This window comes from Chiloscyllium plagiosum, unplaced genomic scaffold (genome assembly GCF_037043375.1).
Source record: "Chiloscyllium plagiosum isolate Xiang-an unplaced genomic scaffold, Cpla_swu_hap1 HiC_scaffold_36, whole genome shotgun sequence".
Classification (NCBI taxonomy): Eukaryota; Metazoa; Chordata; class Chondrichthyes; order Orectolobiformes; family Hemiscylliidae; genus Chiloscyllium; species Chiloscyllium plagiosum.
The window spans coordinates 21,800,357-21,819,541 of NW_028270174.1; the positions used below are offsets into that span (position 1 = coordinate 21,800,357).

At 41.9% G+C, this 19,185-nt stretch overlaps 1 protein-coding gene across 1 annotated transcript in view; it reads left to right on the forward strand.

The window, feature by feature from the left end:
- The window catches only part of man2b2 (mannosidase, alpha, class 2B, member 2), a 68,322-nt gene extending 49,940 nt beyond the window's left edge, over window positions 1-18,382 (forward strand). The window contains exons 16-19 of the mRNA XM_043674218.2: window positions 528-680; window positions 2,895-3,007; window positions 6,021-6,138; window positions 17,463-18,382. Of these exons, the coding sequence (XP_043530153.2) occupies window positions 528-680; window positions 2,895-3,007; window positions 6,021-6,138; window positions 17,463-17,557 (479 nt within the window). The 3' untranslated portion in view covers window positions 17,558-18,382. The remainder of the gene's footprint in view (window positions 1-527; window positions 681-2,894; window positions 3,008-6,020; window positions 6,139-17,462) is intronic.
- Window positions 18,383-19,185: the final 803 nt, after the last annotated feature.

The window sequence follows — 19,185 nt, forward strand, 5'->3', positions numbered from 1 at the left end:
ATACCTAGCTTAGTTTGTTGTAAATATTGGGGCAACCTTTTCAAGCTTAATCCCATCATAATGATTGATTGGAGCTATGGTTGAGCATATATATTTGCAGATGATATTAAATCTGGTCTTTGAAAACCGAATCAGATTTTTCTGTTTCGGAGTTTTTCGAACGTTGGAAATGTTATTTGCATTATCCAGATTTTTCTGTTTAGGAGTTTTTCAAACATTGGAAATGTTATTTGCATTATCCAGCATTAACTCATATAACTGGGTGAGTCACTCTTCAGAGGGTCGGTGTGGACTGGCTGGGCCGAAGGGCCTGTTTCCACAATGTAGGTAATCTAATATAATCTAAATAACAAGCCAGTTTTAACGGGTAATGAATGAAGCCAATTCTCTGTGCGCTTTCCCAGTCGGTATTTGTTATTTTTAATTCATTTATTATCAGGGACAGGTCAATAGACAAGCAAAAAAAAACTTTGTTCAGTATTTCTTGCTGTGATTTTATACTGATAGAAGTGTTTTTATTTACACAGGGAAGAAGACATTTGTTCCGTCACACAATTCACAGAGTAACAGTTCAGTGAGTTCTGGCTTTCTCCCACCCAATCTCCACCTTCTAACGCTTTGCCTGCCTGGTTGGCGATATAATTCAAACCACACCATGCATTTGCAAAATATAGTCAAAGGTAAGCCATTACGGATTCCTACAGTATTGATGTGTTCTTGGCCAGAGGTGTTTACAGAAGTTAACATTAGCACCTGAAGTGTTAGATAGAAGTGTTTGTGAAAGACCTGTACTGCGATTCTCACCTTTCTGTTTGCTAACCACAGTGAATTTACAATCTTTACTACATAAGTGTGATGCCTGCGCAGACTGCGAGGAACAATTGGCTGGGGCTACAGTCTGCTACTTGAGCTGTTGCCAAGCACTTGTTTTCGATTGTGAAAACAATTGCAACAGTTTGATTAGCAAACTGGAGTTGCTACACTCTGAATATTGCTTTTTGAAAGCATTAATCTTGGCCATTAAGTTGAAAGGAGCACTGTGAGTGGCAACGTGGCGCTTAATATTATCAGGCAATAGTAACTTTCAAATGTAGTCAGCAAGCATTGGAGAAACTCAGCAGGTCAAGCTGTGGAGAGTGAAGCAGAGTTAATGTTTTGAGTGAAGTATTGTCTCTCCTTTGAATCTGAAAGGGGCAGGAAATGATGTTTTTTATTCAGTCGGCAAAGGAGGAGGAGGAATAAGTGGAACAGATAGTGAAGGTGCTCAGAGCAATGAAGGTGTAAATACTAGAAATTAGGTCAGCTCTGTCGAGAGCAAAACTATGCAAGTGGGTGGAGAAGGGGAAATGGCAGGATGTATAATCAAAATGGAGATCATGTTCAGGCTCTGATATTGTGGAACTCATTGTTGAGCCCAGTAGGCTGTAAAGTGTCTCAGCAGAAAATGAGGTGTTGGGTTGAGCCTCACTGGAACACTATGGCAGGCCTGAGACAAAAATGTTGGCGTGGCAGCAGGGTGCCTTACTCAAATGGCAAGCAACTGGAAGGTCAGTGTCATTTTTACAGACAGAGTGGAGGTCTGCAAAGCAATCACCCAGTCTATATTTGGTCCCACTGGAGTGGAGGAGACTGCTTTCTGAACAGCAAAAACAGTAGTCTAGATTGTAAAAAAATACAATAAAACACTGCTTCACCTGGAAGGTGTGGTTTTTCTTATTCATTCATGGGATGAAGGCGTTGACTGGGCCAGAAATTATTGCCCATCCCTAATTGCCCAAAGGGCAGTTAAGAGTCAACCACATTGGTGTGTCTGAAGCCACACGTAGGCCAGACCAGATAAGGATGGCAGTTTCCTTTCCTGAAGGGCATGAATCACCCAGATGTTTCTTTTTTCCCCTGACAATCAACAATAGATTTGTGGTCATCATTAGACTCTCCATTCCAGATTTTTGTTGAATTCAAATTCCACCATCCACTGTGCCAGGATTTGAGCCCGGTCGCCAGAGCAATACTTGGATCTCTTGATTAACAGTCCAATAATATTACTACTAGGCCGGTGCCTCCACCTGAAATCTTGGACAATGAGGAGGCAAAAGGGCAAGTATTACACTTCCTGCAATTTCATGAGAAGGTGCAATATAGGATTGAGGGAGTGTTAGGAGTGACAGAAGCGTGCGGGGGAATGTTACAGAGGGAACTGTCTCTGTGGAATGCTGACAACTGAGGAGAGGGCAAGACGTGTTTGGTGATGGCATCTTGTTGGAGGTGGCTGATCATTTGAATGAGGGGACTGGTGAGATGGAAACAAGGGGAGCATTGTGGGAAGGATGGGTCGTGAGTGACCCATGACAAAACCTAGCAATAAGCAGCTCACCTATTACTGGGCAGGATCAAGTACCACCAAATGGCGAGCCCTGAGATCTGAGTGTGCTCTGAATGTTGCACTGTTAGAGAATGCTGGCTTTCCTGTCACAGTTGGATACACAGGAAATGGATTTCATCGCATTCCCCACCTATCCTCATTCTGCTGGCTACGTTTGGTAAAACTTAACCCCCTGATTTGGTGTTTGCTTTCATGGACAGAAACTATTACCTTTATTGGAAGTGGAAGGAAGAAGTGAAAAGAGGCAGATTATTATTATGCTGCTTTTTTTCATACTCATCTTATTTTCATTCTCTTATAGACCCGCTAGTGCTGGCTTGTCTGTTCTGTTTTTCCATTGTAGACAAATGAACTTGGGCAGCACTAATTAAGTGTTTTCACTGTGCTTATGAAATGTATTCTGAAATGCCCGACTTATGAATTGGTTTGCATTAGGATAATTCACCACAAGTGTTCATTTGGTTTAAATCTTTGCTTCCGGGTCATTGATACAGCTTTTCTCCTTTTCAAGGTAAACCTAAACAATCTGAGCCAGATTTCCGCCGCATCCTACTGAGAATTATGCATTTGTATGAAGTGGGAGAAGATCCTGTTCTGTCCCAGCCTGTGACTGTCAACCTAAAGGTTTGTTGAAATGCCTCTTTTCAGCAGTTAATAATTTTTTAAAAAGACTATTCAGTAACCCTGCTCAGTGTAAAGTAAGTATGTGAGGAGGAGGTTCTCAGAGTTGTTACCCTGTGGGACATGAGTATATTGTTATCCTCTCCAAAATGGTTACAGTGAATCAAAAACAAAATAAATTACCAAGATTACATAACTTTTACTTTAATGCAACTCAGGACCAATGCAAGTTATGTTAATTAACAGACAAATGAGCATTTAAATAAAATGGTATGTTTTAGTTTCAATAGTCAATACCAAAGATGTGTCTGACGCAACCTCAAACATTCACATCACATACCCACCCAAAATGTGACACACCACACAACTGTACAGTTTATAACATGCATGGTGGCTCAGTGGTTAGCACTGCTGCCTCCTCGATTCCCTCCTCAGGCAACTGTCTGTGTGGAGTTTGCACATTCTCCCTGTGTCTGTGTGGGTTTCCTCCCACAATTTATGGGCGGCACGGTGGCACAGTGGTTAGCACTACTGTCTCACAGCGTCAGAGACCTGGGTTCAATTCCCAGCTCAGGCGACTGATTGTGTGGAGTTTGCACATTCTCCCCGTGTCTGCGTGGGTTTCCTCCGGATGCTCCGGTTTCCTCCCACAGTCCAAAAATGTGCAGGTTAGGTGAATTGGCCATACTAAATTGCCCCTAATGTTAGGTGAAGGGGTAAATGTAGGGGAGTGGGTCTGGATGGGTTGCGCTTCGGTGGGTCAGTGTGGACTTGTTGGGCCGAAGGGCCTGTTTCCACACTGTAAGTAATCTAATATATCTAAATCCAAAGATGTGCAGATTAGGTGAATTGGCCATGCTAAATTGCCCAGAGTGCTCAGGGATGTGTCAGCTGAGTGCATTAGTCAGGTGTAAATGTAGAGTAGTGGGGAATGGGTTTGGGTCTTCAACAGACTCTTTCACCTTCGGGTCACCACGTCCTGATGGTTAGCACTCGAGAGTTCTTTTTCAATAGACCAACCAGTATACACCTCAGTTCACAAGGTGTGCTTGTGAGAAAGTCTCCAGCTCTTCAGCATCGCCAAGCTATTCAGCTTTCCTGTTTTAGACTTTTGTAGTTTGCACAGTACCTCCAAAAACTCTTGTTCCTGTTTCTGCTAAACAGAAAAACTGACCTCTTCCTGTGAATGATTTGCTTCTTTTCACCATTGGAACTGTGTCTCTGCCTGCTCTCTGTTGTTTTTTCACATTTTCGATGATCACCATCATCCTCCAGTTCCTCTACTTGTAAATCTCCAAACAGTTTCTCTCTTAACTGCTTTCCCATTTACCCAGTTTCAGCGACAGAGCTGTCAGGTCACATGGAACAGTGCATTTACTTATGGAAGAAATTTTCTTTGTTTTATAATTGATCCAAACTCCTAATCGTCCATTTCAATCATTCTTATAACGATTGACACATTTCACAAAAGTATTGAAAGAATTACAAGTGTCCTTTATTGTCCTGGTCAAAGGCCGTCTCTACATGAATGCAAGATTTATGTGAAATTCTTTCCCTTTTTCATTCTTTCCCTTTCTTTTTCATTGTTCGTTTCTTTGTTCTTTCATTCTTTCTCATTACCTGTGCGCATCTGTCCAAATTAAGTGCAGTTCCGATCAGAGAGCATCAAGCAAGCACATTAACCAATCACACTCGAGATTGTTATACTAATATAATCAACTTTAATTTTGATGATTCCATTATTGTACATTGAATTTAAGTGAGGCAAATGAATCTGTAGTTGTTCTTTTTGAGATGAGAATCATAGTAGCAAATTTCCATTGTACTGGTAACTCTTTAGTGTATCACTGTAATTGCATCTCAGCCTTGTTGGGTAAATACTCTTCATCTGAAAAGTTGTTCATTTAGAGGCCATTTCAGACTTCTCGCTCAGTTTATGTCAACGTCAGTAATTCTCCTTTCAAGTTATTGCTGCTTAGTTGCTCATCCCCCTCTGGAATAGGTGCCAAAATGTTGATCCTAATGAATTAGTTCATTTTACTCCCTGCAGAATTCTCCCTGCATTCGGACCCCTTGTTACATTTCACACCTTAGTAGAACATTAATCTCCTTCAGAGTACATTATAGAAAACTTCCTTGCTCCCAGTCCTCCGTTTTTCTGAATTTCAGATCATGGTGTATCTTGTCATTTTTCTTTTCCTCTATGTGCTTTGTGTTCTGATCTTTTTTTCCCCTCAAATCAATATTGACTGCCTCATGCAGTTTGTAGACCGACTGCATCATGCAAGATCTGCACAATATCTTCACTATGTCTGATGTCGAACTGTTGTGGTATTTCCAAACTGCTTTGGTTGATTTTGATGTTGTCTAATAAATTTCCTCTTTAGACAGGCTTATTTATCCTTCCATAAAGCAAACTCTCTCCTGTTTTCTTCCCACTGTGATCAGTCACATGACCCTCTGTTAATGTTGTATTTGTTGCATTAAGGATGTTTAACCAGAGTCAAACTAATCTCCTCAGTGTCAATGACTTGCATGTGTTACTACTTCCTTCCCTAATTCCTTTTAACTTTCTGTACTGTCGTATTTTTTTTGCCTCTTTCTGGAGGTGGTCCTGAATCTGATTTTGATAATATGTCGTAGGTCCCAACTCCCACACCATACTCCAGTTCTGATATCTGATTTCTAATGCTGCGATCTGTCTATTTCCTATCTTCCAGTTATGCATAGAAAATAAAGTTTGATTATTAAATGGCTGTGTGTTAAACTTCCTGTTTGCATTGTCTCTGAGGAAGTAGTGCATAATCTCGCAAATGTAAACAGCATGAATGTAAGGATGGAAACAGTGTGGGGTAAATATACATAAGCAGTAATGCACAACGTTTCAGAGAAGTCAACGTTTTTAAATTCATAAACTGAACTGAGCTTCAAAATCTGTTTGCAGACTGTCTGTCACTCGAGTTTGCCATTAATTAGATGCAATCTAAACTCTCTTTCTGAATGAAATCGCTGACAGGATCTGCTGAAGGTGTTGGGAACGGTGGTATCTATTGAAGAACGCTCACTCACAGGGATCTGGAACATTAACTCACTCAAACGCTGGAAATGGAAAACAACACAACAAGACGGTAGAGGTGAGTTACTTACGTTTACTTCCATTGAAAGATATTTCCAATTAAGGAACACTATCTTGCTGTGAATAGAACATTCTTTTAGTTTTCAGTGAAACTATGGAAAGTTACACAATCCCCAGTCGTTTATGTCTGTGTGTGCAGGGGCATTTTTGAGTTGATTCTCATAAGTAAGTGTCTCAAGGTCTGTGTATATATATATATATATATATATATTTTATATATATATTATATATAGTACTTTTAAATATAAAGTTAAAAATCACACAACACCAGGTTATAGTCCAACGGGTTTAATTGGAAGCACACTAGCTTTCGGAGCATCACTCCTTCATCAGGTGATAGTGGAGAGCTCAATCCTAACACACAGAATTTATAGCAAAAATTTACAGTGTGATGTAACTGAAATGATACATTGAAAAATTGATTGTCTGTTAAGTCTTTCATCTGTTTGAATGCCATGATTGTTTCACTTCTTTCATGTCTAAATCACAAAACCTTTTTTAAAAAGTTAGCATTCTCAGGTTAGCTGTTAACAATGGTGATAGCTAGACAATATGTTGAAGGTGTTAGCCCCCTGTGTTCCTGAAGAAGGGCTTATGCCCGAAACGTCGATTCTCCTGCTCCTTGGATGCTGCCTGACCTGCTGCGCTTTTCCAAAAACACATTTTTCAGCCCTGTGTTCTCTGTCTATGCCATGATGTTTAGATTGATTCTAATCTAAAAAGTGAGATAACGGAGTTCTACATGAATGCATGCAGTTTTTGAGCAAAGTACAATGTAACCTTGCAAGTACAAATTCACTCCACAAAATATATGTGTGCATGTGGGTCTTTGTCTGTGTCTATGTGTCTGTCTGTCTGGGTTGGGGGTCGTGAGTGGCTTAAGTCTGTGAGGGGGGTGCATGTGTGAGTGTGGGAGTGTGTATGTCTGTAAGGATTTGTGTGGGTGTCTGTGTGCGCATCTGTGTATATGTGTGTCCGTGTGTATGTGTGTATAGGAGTGAGAGTGTGAGTGTGTAGGAGTGTCTGTGTGTGTGTAGTGCAATGGTGGTCATCTGTAATGTGACATGAATCCAAGGTCCCGGTTGAGGCCCTCCCTATGGGTACCGAACTTAGCTATCAGCCTCAGTTCGGTACCCATAGGGAGGGCCTCAACCGGGACCTTGGGTTCATGTCACATTGCAGGATACATACACACACAGACACTCCGACACACACACACTCTCACACACAGACACAGACAGGCACTCCTATACACACATACACACGGACACACAGATGCGCACACAGATATCCACACACACCCTGACAGACACACACACTCCCACACTCACACATGCACCCCCTCACAGACTTAAGACACTCTACACTCACTACACACACACACACACACACACACACATACACTTTATTACACTCACGACCCCCAACCCAGACAACACAGACACAGACAAAGACCCACATTCACACATATATTTTGTGGGGTGAATTTGTACTTGCAGGATTACATTGTACTTTGCTCAAAAACTGCATGCATTCATGTAGAACTCTGAGCTCAAAAACTGCATGAATTAATGTAAAACTCAGTTATCTCACTTTTTAGATTAGAATCAATCTAAACACCATGGCATAGACAGAGAACACAGGGGGCCAACACCTTCAACATATTGTCTAGCTATCACCATTGTTAACAGCTAACCTGAGAATGCAACTTTTTAAAAAAGGTTTTGTGATTTACACATGAAAGAAGTGAAACAATCATGGCATTCAAACAGATGAAAGGCTTAATAGACAATCAACTTTTCAATGTATCATTTCAGTTACATCACACTGTAAATTTTTGCTATAAGTTCTGTGTGTTAGGATTGAGCCCTCCACTATCACCTGATGAAGGAGAGACACTCTGAAAGCTAGTGTGCTTCCAATTAAACCTGTTGGACTATAACCTGGTGTTGTGTGGTTTTTAACTTTGTACACCCCAGTCCAACACTGGCATCTCCAAATCATTTAAATATAAATGCACTGTACCATTTCTCATTACTTTTTGCCTTTTTGCAAAGTACACTAACTCTCTCAAATGGTTTTGATTCAAATCGATGAGCAGTCTGAAGCTTTCGCAACTATTTACCTATTTTGAGATGCTGGGACTTACTTCTGAAGAAGTAATAAATGAACAGGGTGTGATGTACAATATCCAGTTTGGATTTTTCTTTTTCTTCTGTCCCTTCATTTTAACAATTAGCAATCATCCATCAATGTTTCTTGACGAGATTTCCTGTGTTAGCAACAGTTGCATTTAGCACATAATGTACATTGCTGCCAAAATAACACTTTACATTTTGGTGAATGAACTCCTGTAGATGTTGAAAATCTGAAATAAAAATTACATATCAAAGAAGAAATTATGCATATCGTCAAGGTTGCTCCATCCGGAGCATATGATTTTCACTATGGATTACCTGCCCAACATCTACCTGGTGAACTGTCTAGTGAAGAAATGTAACATTCCTTAATTATTATTTATGAATAATTGGAGCAGCATTGTTTAATATCTCTATCCTGGAATTTTGATCTTTGAACAGATCTACAATTCAATGCTGTTACCTGACTAACATTAACTATCTCTGTTGAAAATCTGTTTACCATTCCCAGAGAGAGAAGGCTTTCACTTTCTGATGTAGCTCAGAGTTTGTCACAATTCTGCTGTTTGTGCAAAATAGTTTTTCACCATTGCACTCTTGCCTATTCCAGTTTTGAGCATGTAAAAACATTTTAAGCTTTACCTAACGTAAAACAATGGACTTTTTTTTAGAATCCTTACAGTGTGGCAACAGACCCTTCAGCCCAACAAGTCCACACCGACCCTCCGAAGAGTAACCCTCCCAGACCCATTCCCTCTACCCTATATTTACCCCTGACAAATGACCTACACTGTGGGCAATTTAGCATGGCCAATTCACCTAACCTGCACATCTTTGGAAACCTTTGACCATCATCTAAAGGTTTTAATCTGTTTGAAAACATGTTAGATGTGTGAAATCTCAGTTTGTTGGTTGTTAATTACAGAAAATGCATTCTGAAAAGGCTTTTGTCCAGCGTATTTGGTAACTGTCATTTCTAATAGTCAAGATTGGCATGGTAGCTCAGTAGTTAGCGCTGCTGCCTTACAGCACTAGGGACCCGGGTTCGATTCCAGCCTTGGATACCTGGCTATATGGTTTTTGCATGTTCTGTCTGTGTCTATGTGGTTTCCTCCCCCAGTCCAACGATGGGAAGGTTAGGTGCGTTGACAATGCTTAATTGCCTTGTAGTATCCAGGGATGTGCAAATTAGGTGGATTAGCTATGGGAGATGTCAGGATAGGTTGGTGGTGGGTCTAGGTGGGATGCTTTTTTGAGGGTCAGTGCAGACTTGATGGGCCAGATGGCCTGTATCTGCACTTTAGGGATTCTATGATTCTAAAATAACATCTTAATTAAAATATGCAAAATCTTAAAACTTCCAGAATAAAATGTTGAATTAACTATTTAGAAGCTTCCACAAAATTGACCAAATAATTCATGGTTTTGGTGCTGTTCTGAAGATAGAAATGCCCTTTCTTTAATTTACTACCCCTTTTATGCCCTTGGGACTTTGTAAAGCATCTTCCAGCGAGCCAAGTAATCCTGAAATGTAGTCACTGTTTCAGAATGGGAATGATGTTGGGAAATTTGAGTGCAACTAAGTACCACAAATTGGTTTTCTGACAGTTGTCCTGTTTAGTTTCCTGTGTTTATGTCTACTCATACTAGCACTACATGCTACGTACTAGTTCTCCTCGTTCTCCAATATGCATTCACTCTTGCTTCCTCTCCTTTCTGACCTCCCCATTTCTCTCCATGTAATGCACATTTTAACACTTTGGTTGACGTAACTGAACTGTGAGCCCTTGCTGATGTCTGTTGCCTATGTGCCATAGCGAGCAGGCAACATTTATGTTCATGCTCCCTTCCTTCTGACTCTCATACTTCTCTCCCCATATTTTTGGTCTGTTCTTTGTATCCTGTTATGTTTTTTGTTTCTCCAGTTCTGCATTTGGGAGAGGCAGTTGCGGCTTGAGATGTTAATTACTCAGTTAGTCATATTCACATGGGATTTCTGCCTTAACATTGGGGCCTCAGATGTTACACCCTGTGAAAGTACGTGAGAATCTGTCACAATTGAGAGAGATGGCGATATCCTGGGGAAATGTGGTCATTGGTACTTAATATCTCTTTGTGACCAGTAGTGTTTTCATGGTACTTGTGCTGTACTTTGAAGGCATTTTCAACACTTTGGAGCTGTGAAGTTTTGGTTGATCAGATCGTTGCGGTCTATGTTTGTGCTACCATTTATGTTGAACCTCAGATAGCAAAGATAATGGCCAGCAGCAGAAACAGCAACAGAAATAGATGAGACAGAAAAGATATGCCCAAGATTAGTATGGGTAAGGGCTGAAATAAGTAATAGAATCTGAGCAATATAAGGTTGTAATAGAGCCCCTTGTGCAACAACTCATCTTTACTCTTGTCCTTCTGAGCAGCTCTGTCTGTGCCACCCATGTGGTTTTAGCCAAACTGGAGAAAGGCTGCTCAGATCTCTGTCTTTCTTCTGAATGGAGAAAGTGAGGGCTGCAGATGCTGGAGATCAGAGCTGAAAATGTGTTGCTGGAAAAGCGCAGCAGGTCAGGCAGCATCCAAGGAGCAGGAGAATCGACGTTTCGGGCATGAGCCCTTCTTCAGGATTCCTGAAGAAGGGCTCATGCCCGAAACGTCCATTCTCCTGCTCCTTGGATGCTGCCTGACCTGCTGCGCTTTTCCAGCAACACATTTTCAGATCTTCTTCTGAATGACCTCCTGTGGGACAAAGACTGTTCCCCTTTCACCACTAACCCTCTCGTGGGCCAGCTGCACGTCGCTGCTAGCACCTCTATGAATGGCGAAGGTGTGCTATTTTTCAACCTATTCAAGGTGGCATTGAATGCACAAGCCAGTATTGAAGGCTTTCTTGCTCTGGCATGATATCCACATTGGATTCTTGATTGATTAATTTATTGTTGTCACATGTACCGAAGTATAGTGAAAAGTGTTGTCTTGCGTGCTGTATAGGCAGATCGTACCATACAAAGTGCATCAGGTTAACAGAACAGCGTGTAGAATACAGGGTTACAGCCGCAAAGAAAGTGCAAAGAGAGAGATCAGCATTAACATTTGAGAAGCCTGTTCAAGTCTGCCACTCGTCCCACTGAAGAACACATTATTGTGAAGGCCTGGGGTATCACGTCACTTGTGCTTGAGACAGCTTCCTCCAACCTTTTTGCAGTCATGCACTTGAAATGCCTGCCTGTATATCACACATTCTTGGCTGTTGCTGCTGTTGTATCCTGTTTGTAAAATGCTTGAAGGAACCATTGTGCACAGAATCTTATTTCAGATGTTGTTGGCATGAAATCAACATACCTTAAGTGTTGTATGCCATGCAGGTGCTTGATATTTAATTCCAACACCAGGTAGCTGAGGGATTCCTATCTCCCTGCACAGTGAGACTTCTCTGATCTCCAGCCCCTTTTCCTCTGCGGGTGTTGCTGACGATACCCTGAGGAAAGAGACCACACTGGCTCTCTGGCTCTCACTAGTATTCTGTCATGATTTGGAGATGCCGGTGTTGGACTGGGGTATACAAAGTTAAAAATCACACAACACCAGGTTATAGTCCAACAGGTTTAATTGGAAGCACTAGCTTTCGGAGCGCCGCTCCTTCATCAGGTGGTTGTGGAGGACACAATTGTAAGGCACAGAATTTATAGGAGAAAGTGAGGACTGCAGATGCTGGAGATCAGAGCTGAAAATGTGTTGCTGGAAAAGCGCAGCAGGTCAGGCAGCATCCAAGGAGCAGGAGAATCGACGTTTCGGGCATGAGAATTTATAGCAAAAGTTTACAGTGTGATGTAACTGAAATTATACATTGAAAAATACCTTGATTGTCTGTTGAGTCTTTCATCTGTTCGAATGCCATGATAGTTTCACTTTTTTCATGTGTAAAACCTTTTTTTAAATGTTGCATTCTCAGGTTAGCTGTAACAATGGGCGTTAGCAAAACAATCACCTATGAGAGAGAATAATGGCATTTATTTATCCAATGGATAGAGAGTATTTGTTGAGGGTGACTTTGAGGGTTTGGAACAACATCACATGAGAAAAGTATGTTAGTGTCAGTGCAGAATGGATTAATTGGGGTATGAAAGAGTGCAAAGAGAGAGAGGGATGACTGAACCTTCAAGGTATATTAATGTAAGCTGTGATAGACTGGATTAGGCTTTGCAAGGCATGATGAGGAGCTGTGGTGAAAAGCACATCAGAATGTGCCATTGCTGTCAATGCTTTCCTGCCTTACAATGGTCATTATAAATATACTGTATCAAGGAGCATGATGGCACATTCCACAACTTCTTCCCATCACTGGAAAATACTATCACCCTCTGCCTATAAAGTGGCCTTTTCCTGTGTTGACTCCATTATACTGGTACTTTTCCTCTTCATGATAACTCAAACTACAAGTTTGAAGAATACCTTTAATAAATCCTGCAATTGAGGTGAAGTCAGGTCTGCTGATGGTAATTGGACAGAAAGTTCAGGAGCAGACTGAAAGTCTGGGTTAAAAAGCCAGTCCAGCTCTTCCACATCTGCTCTGTGCCGTTGGACCAGTGTAAAAGTGAATGTGACCTGGGATTATGTATCAGTAACAGATAATGAATTGTTTGCACAGAGCCCAGTATCCTTTCAGCAAGTCACCCTTTGTTTACATGTGTACAGTACATGGGCTCTGACCAGCCAGCTCCAACACAGTCTCTAGACTGAGGCAAGCTTCTGAATCTCCTGTTCAATTTTTTTCTTTTTACTTCTTTAGTGCTTACTTTTTCCCCAGTACCCATGTTGTGTATGTGCAGGTGTGAGACACAGTGCAAGACACAAGGTGTACGAAACTTTTATTCAATTTCCGCCACCAGGAAGAAAGGAAACACCCGAGTGACCAGTGACAAGCAGTGCCCTTCACATCAAAGGGCAGTGTTGTGTGATCAAACAGTGAAGGGGAGGGCAGGGATTAAATCAAAATAGAGTTGGAGGGGGAAATAATGCGCTCCACTCCCTGCGGCGCCCACCTCTCCCTGAACAGCTCCAAGGTGTTGGCGGACACCACGTGCTCCTTCCCCAGAGACACCCGGGCTCTAACGTAACCGCGGAAGAGGGGCAAATCTCCTGTTTTTTTTCAATAGGAAAACATCCGAGTGGCCAGTGACAAGCACTGCCCTTCACATCAAAGGGACACTCCTGTTTATTTTTTTTAATTGTTTTTTAACCCCGACACTACCACCTAACTGCGGTAGTGCTTATTTTACCCCAGCATCCATGGTGTGTGTGTGTGCAGGTGTGAGACACAGTGAGAGACACAAGGTGCACAAATCTTTATTCAATTTCCACCACCAGGAAGATAGGAAAACACCTGAGTGGCCAGTGACAAGCAGTGCCCTTCACATCAAAGGGCAATGCTGTGTGATCAAACAGTGAAGGGGAGGGCAGGGACTAAATCAAAATAGAGTTGGAGGAGGAAATAATACACTCCACTCCCTGCGGCGCCCACCTCTCCCTGAACAACTCCAGGGTGTTGGTGGACACCGCGTGCTCCTTCTCCAGAGACACCCGGGCCCTAACCTAACCGCAAAAGTGGGGCAAATCTCCTGTTTATCTTTTTTTTATCAAAAAGGGAGTGCAAACGCCCACACCCAATATATACATGTTCCACGGATTCCACAGCGCCACAGAACAAGCAGTTGGGCTGGGAGTCCATGAACCACCGCAATCTGCGGTTGCAGGGGACTGCTGCGTGCAGCACCCTCCAAAGTCCCTGTTTATTTTATTTTTTTTTAATTTAACCCCCACACTACCACCTAAGTGCGGTAGTGCTTATTTTTCCCCAGCACCAATGGCGTGTGTGTGCAGGTGTGAGACACAGTGAAAGACACAAAGTGCACGAATCTTTATTCAAATTCCACCACCAGGAAGATAGGAAAACACCCGAGTGGCCAGTGACAAGCAGTGCCCTTCACATCAAAGGGCAGTGCTATGTGCTGAAAACAGTGAAGGGGAGGGTAGGGACTAAATCAAAATAGAGTTGGAGGGAGAAATAATGCACTCCAGTCCCTGCGGCGCCCACCTCTCCCTGAACAACTCCAGGGTGTTGGTGGACACCGGGTGCTCCTTCTCCAGAGACACCCGGGCCCTAACCTAACCGCAAAAGAGGGGCAAATCTCCTGTTTATATCTGTCAGCCTGGCGTCTCTGATTGCCCCAGGTTAATAATCAAGGATCTCATAGTCAATGAGATCCACCTGGCCCTGGTTCCAATTACTACAGCTGGCAACAGCCTCACTCCCTGCTATTGTATTGATGGTGAGCATCTTCTCCTCCATAGGTGGAAGGGACAGAAAGCCAGGCCAGACTTCCAGCTGCTGCTGGTTATGTATAACCTTGATCTGCGGGGAAGAGGGAAGTACGTTACTTAGTGTAGCGCAATGTGTTTGGGAGATACAGCTGCCATGGTTAAACAGTTAGCCGTATGTGGACAGGAATATGTGAGATGTTCCTGTTAGGTTTGCAATGCTGTTAAGGACTGTGACATGACAAGAACATAGGCTGCTGGAGATGCAGGAGAGCTATCAGAAAGCCCTGCAGACAAACATAGCAAGGCAGTGGGAGTTAATAGCTCTGATCATTAGTGCTAGTTATCTGAGTACCTGCGTGCAGTCCCAGAAAGCCAGTATCCCGCCAATGGTATTACTAACCTCAAGCACCTAGCTGAAAACATGCACTCACCTTCTAATTATGACTCATCCATAACATTCACAGCTTCATTTGACAGTTCCCCTAAAACTGTTGTAAATCTCACATTCCTGTCTACATGTGGCTAACTGTTTAACTATGGCAGCCATATCAACCTAACACATTGCACTGTACCCTCTAACATCCTTCACTGTTTTTTGCAGGACGTAATCCTCTTCCTCACATTGCAATTTCTCCTTAAACACTATTCCGATTGGTGATGTAAACCTGCACATCTCTTCCTCCCCTCACCACAATCCTAGCACTGCCCTGCTCTCATTCTGAAAGTCCAAGAACTGCAGCCCAATTCGGATTGAGGTGGTATAACGGGAGGTAAAACAACAGGAAGACACATGAAGAGGAGTGGGGAAGTGATGGCCTAGTGATGTTATTGCTAGATTATTAATCCCAAGACCCAAATAATACTTGGGGACCTGAGTTTTGAAACACACCATGTCCAGTATTGGGCTGGTTTAGAGAAAAGCTGATGGTTGTTCAACTACTGCGGGCTTCCTGTCAGGCTTATCCAGTTTTGGGAGCAGGAGCCCAGAGCCAACTTGGCAGTGAAATTTCCACATACTGTGGAGCCCACAGCTTTTCCAGCAAGGACAAGGTGGTCAATTCCTTGGGAACCCTTATCGAACCAGTTGCAATGAAGTATCAGATGGTCAATGATTCAGCTCTTATGGCAGTAGAGGGAAAAGGCACTCAATGTCTGGATGCTGTTGTGCAAATGTAGACTGAAGTAGTGCAAGCTTAGACTACTGCCAGCTTGGCTGTGGAGACCAACTTTGAAAGGGCCTTGCAGCTCTTTCAACAGTTCTGCAACCTGTCGTCCAACACAGGTTCTGTAGGGGCACCAGTGAGTGACTCAAAATGTTCGGAACCTGCTGTTCCCACTCAGGATGTCCTCCTACCACTACTAGGCCTCGCTGATCTCTGCCAACACTCCAACACAGACGATCCTCCAGGTGATCAAGACCAGTACTTGGTCTTTGGGATCAAAACTGCTCTGAGTCTGCCTCTAAAATCTCTGCCCTCTCCTGAAGTGAAAATCAGCAGCTTGGGAGCCAACAGGGTAGTACTGTGTCAGAGCTATAGGACAGGAACAGCTAAATGGCTCATCCATAACTTTCATAGCTTCATTTCACAGTTCCTAAATGGACAGTTTGCACTAAGAGAATACTGCACACATGGGTGATTCTTTGGCATAGTGACGTGGTTTGATTTATAACTTTATTTGGAATGTTTCTATTGAGATGACTTTTATCTTAGCATTGCAGTCAGATGCACAGGGAGGGTAAAGTAAAAAGATAAAGTCGCCATAGTCTTAGCAGACCATAGGGTCACCGTGCCTCAGGCAAGAGGAGTGACTGAGAAGAAGATTCCTTCATGGTAACCTCAGCCCATGCAGGAATTGAGCCCATGCTGTTGGTGTTGTGACAATGCTGCTCCTTTAACAAGGTTATGTTTTTCTTGTTTTTTTTCAAGAGGGATTGTAAAAGGCAGAGGTTCCAATTTGTCTGGGTTTTTGGGTCTTTGCTAATGGCTAACAGATACTGCCCAAGGTAACAATCGGGGAAAAGGTTTTCAGGTTTTTTTTAAAACAGTTGTACAAGGGGATTGGCCAGTTCTCCCAGTTCAGAGATTTTTCTAGTTTGGTTTAGTTTTAGCCGGGGACCTAGAGATAGCTGCAATGGAAAGAGGCTCCATGCTTCAGCACATGATCCCTGCCTGATCCCCTCTCTCTCTCTCTCTCTCTCTCTTTTTCTCTCACTCTCTAACATCTCTCCTGTAAGAACCTGGGGTTGTTTTTTTTTGCCAAGGGGTGTGTATGTGGGGATGTTGCAGGAAGTTGGAACAGCATCATTAAGTTGCGATAGAGTCGATTGGATTTTCAAATTGTTGTTATTCTAACTTCTGTTTTCTTTTGTTGGTGTTTCATTCGGTAGTATGTAAATAAATTGTTTTACTTGAAGCCAAGTAGTTTGACTAGCTGCATCACTCCTGGGATATCCACCTGATATCTGCCTAAAACAACTAGAAAAGATAGGGTCTGGGTTATCTTCTGAAATATTTTGAGGGGGTCTAGCCTAGTCCGTAACAGTGTCATTCAGCATTGCAATCTGGGGAAAGAATCGAAGTCACTTTTTCAGGTCTTGCTATTTCATTATTTATTTGATTTGTTTTTTTATTGTCATGTGTATCTTGTTACAAAATACAGTGAAAAGTGTTGTATAGCATCACCATTCGCTGGAGCCATCTTAAAACAGGAAAAGTAAAATAAAATATAGAAAATAAAGGCAGAAAAATAAAGAAACTATAAAAAAGTAACAGGTGTAATAGGTCTTTGTGTGATAGCATAAAGCTCCTGATTAATTGCTTTCAAACATTAGATATGTTCTGATACCTAATTTTGTCTTTTTTTGTAGATCTTAAAAATGACAAAAGATGGCTAACTAAAGACTTCATCATCACTATTCGACCCAAGGAGTTGCGAACTTTCTTTGTATATTTTAAAGAGTAGGAAAACTACAAAGAAAATATAAATTTCTGAAAAACTTATGACTGTATCGTGCAGGTTCATGTGTCAAGTTGCAGCTTATTCTCATTGCTGGCTTGAAGTAAAATAAATGACCAGGTAGCATCTCTGTCTAATTTGGAGGAAAATAGAAAATATAATATTGTGGCAAGTGGAGGCAAAAGGACACGTGAATGTACAAACCAACCTTAAAGTAAATGAAATAGGATTGAAGAACATGCATCAGGATGAAACATACTGCAAGAAATTGCAAGAAAAAGCATACCATTGACCAATTTTCAGATAACTATACTTTAAAAAAAAATGCTATTGGTCTGCGGTTTCTAGAAAATTCCTCTTTGGCATGCAGCTCGACTACCAGAAGCTGGTTTCTCCTAATTTAATCAATTTTTCAGTCACTCAGGTGCCCCATGCCATGTTTTCTGATATATTAAAGCGTGGTTTCAATCATTATTGAAGAAACTTCGAGTTCCTGATTTGTTTATCAACAGATACGATTTATTTCTGTGTAATTTCTATTATTGTTATGTAAAGTACTGGATCCTAATCATCCTTTATTGCCTCAGTGAATGGAAATACAATTTCAAGTCAGTAATCCTTCAATAGAACCTCTGTTAATGAAAGATCATCAATGAGAAACACAAACTTTGTTTCTGTTTTTTTTTTTACCTTTTTCTCCACCAACGTTGCCTGAACATTTCCAGCATTTTCTGTGTTTACTTTTATTGTCAGATCGCAGTATTTGTAGTATTTTGCTTTATAATCCATTATTGCCTTGTGGACACTTTATCATAAAACATTCCTGCTCAATCACCCTGTCATTTATGTCCCACATTTTCAGTTGGTTCCATCGTGTTCGTGACAATCTATTACTAATATTGACCTTTGCTGTTATATTGAGAACATTGGGTGTACATACTCAAATCATTGCTAATGAGTATTATTAATGTAATCCTATTTATAAGACAGATCTCATCTATCTGAGACTGAATTATATTTTTAACTGGCACACATCTTCAAGCACTGAGCCCACACCTCCCCCCTCACCTCCGTCCAAGGCCCGAAAGGATCATTTCAAATCCAGCGGAGATTTTCCTGCACATATACTCACCTCATTTACTGTATCTGTTGCTCTCGATGTGGTCTCCTCTACATTGGTCAAACAGAACGCCAACTTGCAGAACAGTTCAGGGAACATTTCTGTCACAATTACCTCCTACTTGATTCCACCTAATGCCTTCTCACCCACCTTCCCCCCGCTGCCCGGCCCCCACCCTCCTATTTATCTCTCAGCTCCCTTCCCTCTCCACATTCCTGATGAAGGGCTTATGCCCAAAAGGTCGATTCTCCTGCTCCTCGAATGCTGCCTGACCTGCTGTGCTTTTCCAGTGCCACATTTTTCGACATGTCTTCAAGTGTGCACTGAAGTCTACTTGACTATTCAATCTTGGCCATATTATTGGTGTGTTAGAAAACTGGAACAACGTCGATGGAATTATCCAAAAGTTAGCCTTCTTGCCCTGTCTTTGTGGGTAGCAGTTACATCTTAAAATCAGCTTTCCATTGGTGACTTAGTCATCTATAAACAGAATATTTCAAAGTAAGATGTGCTC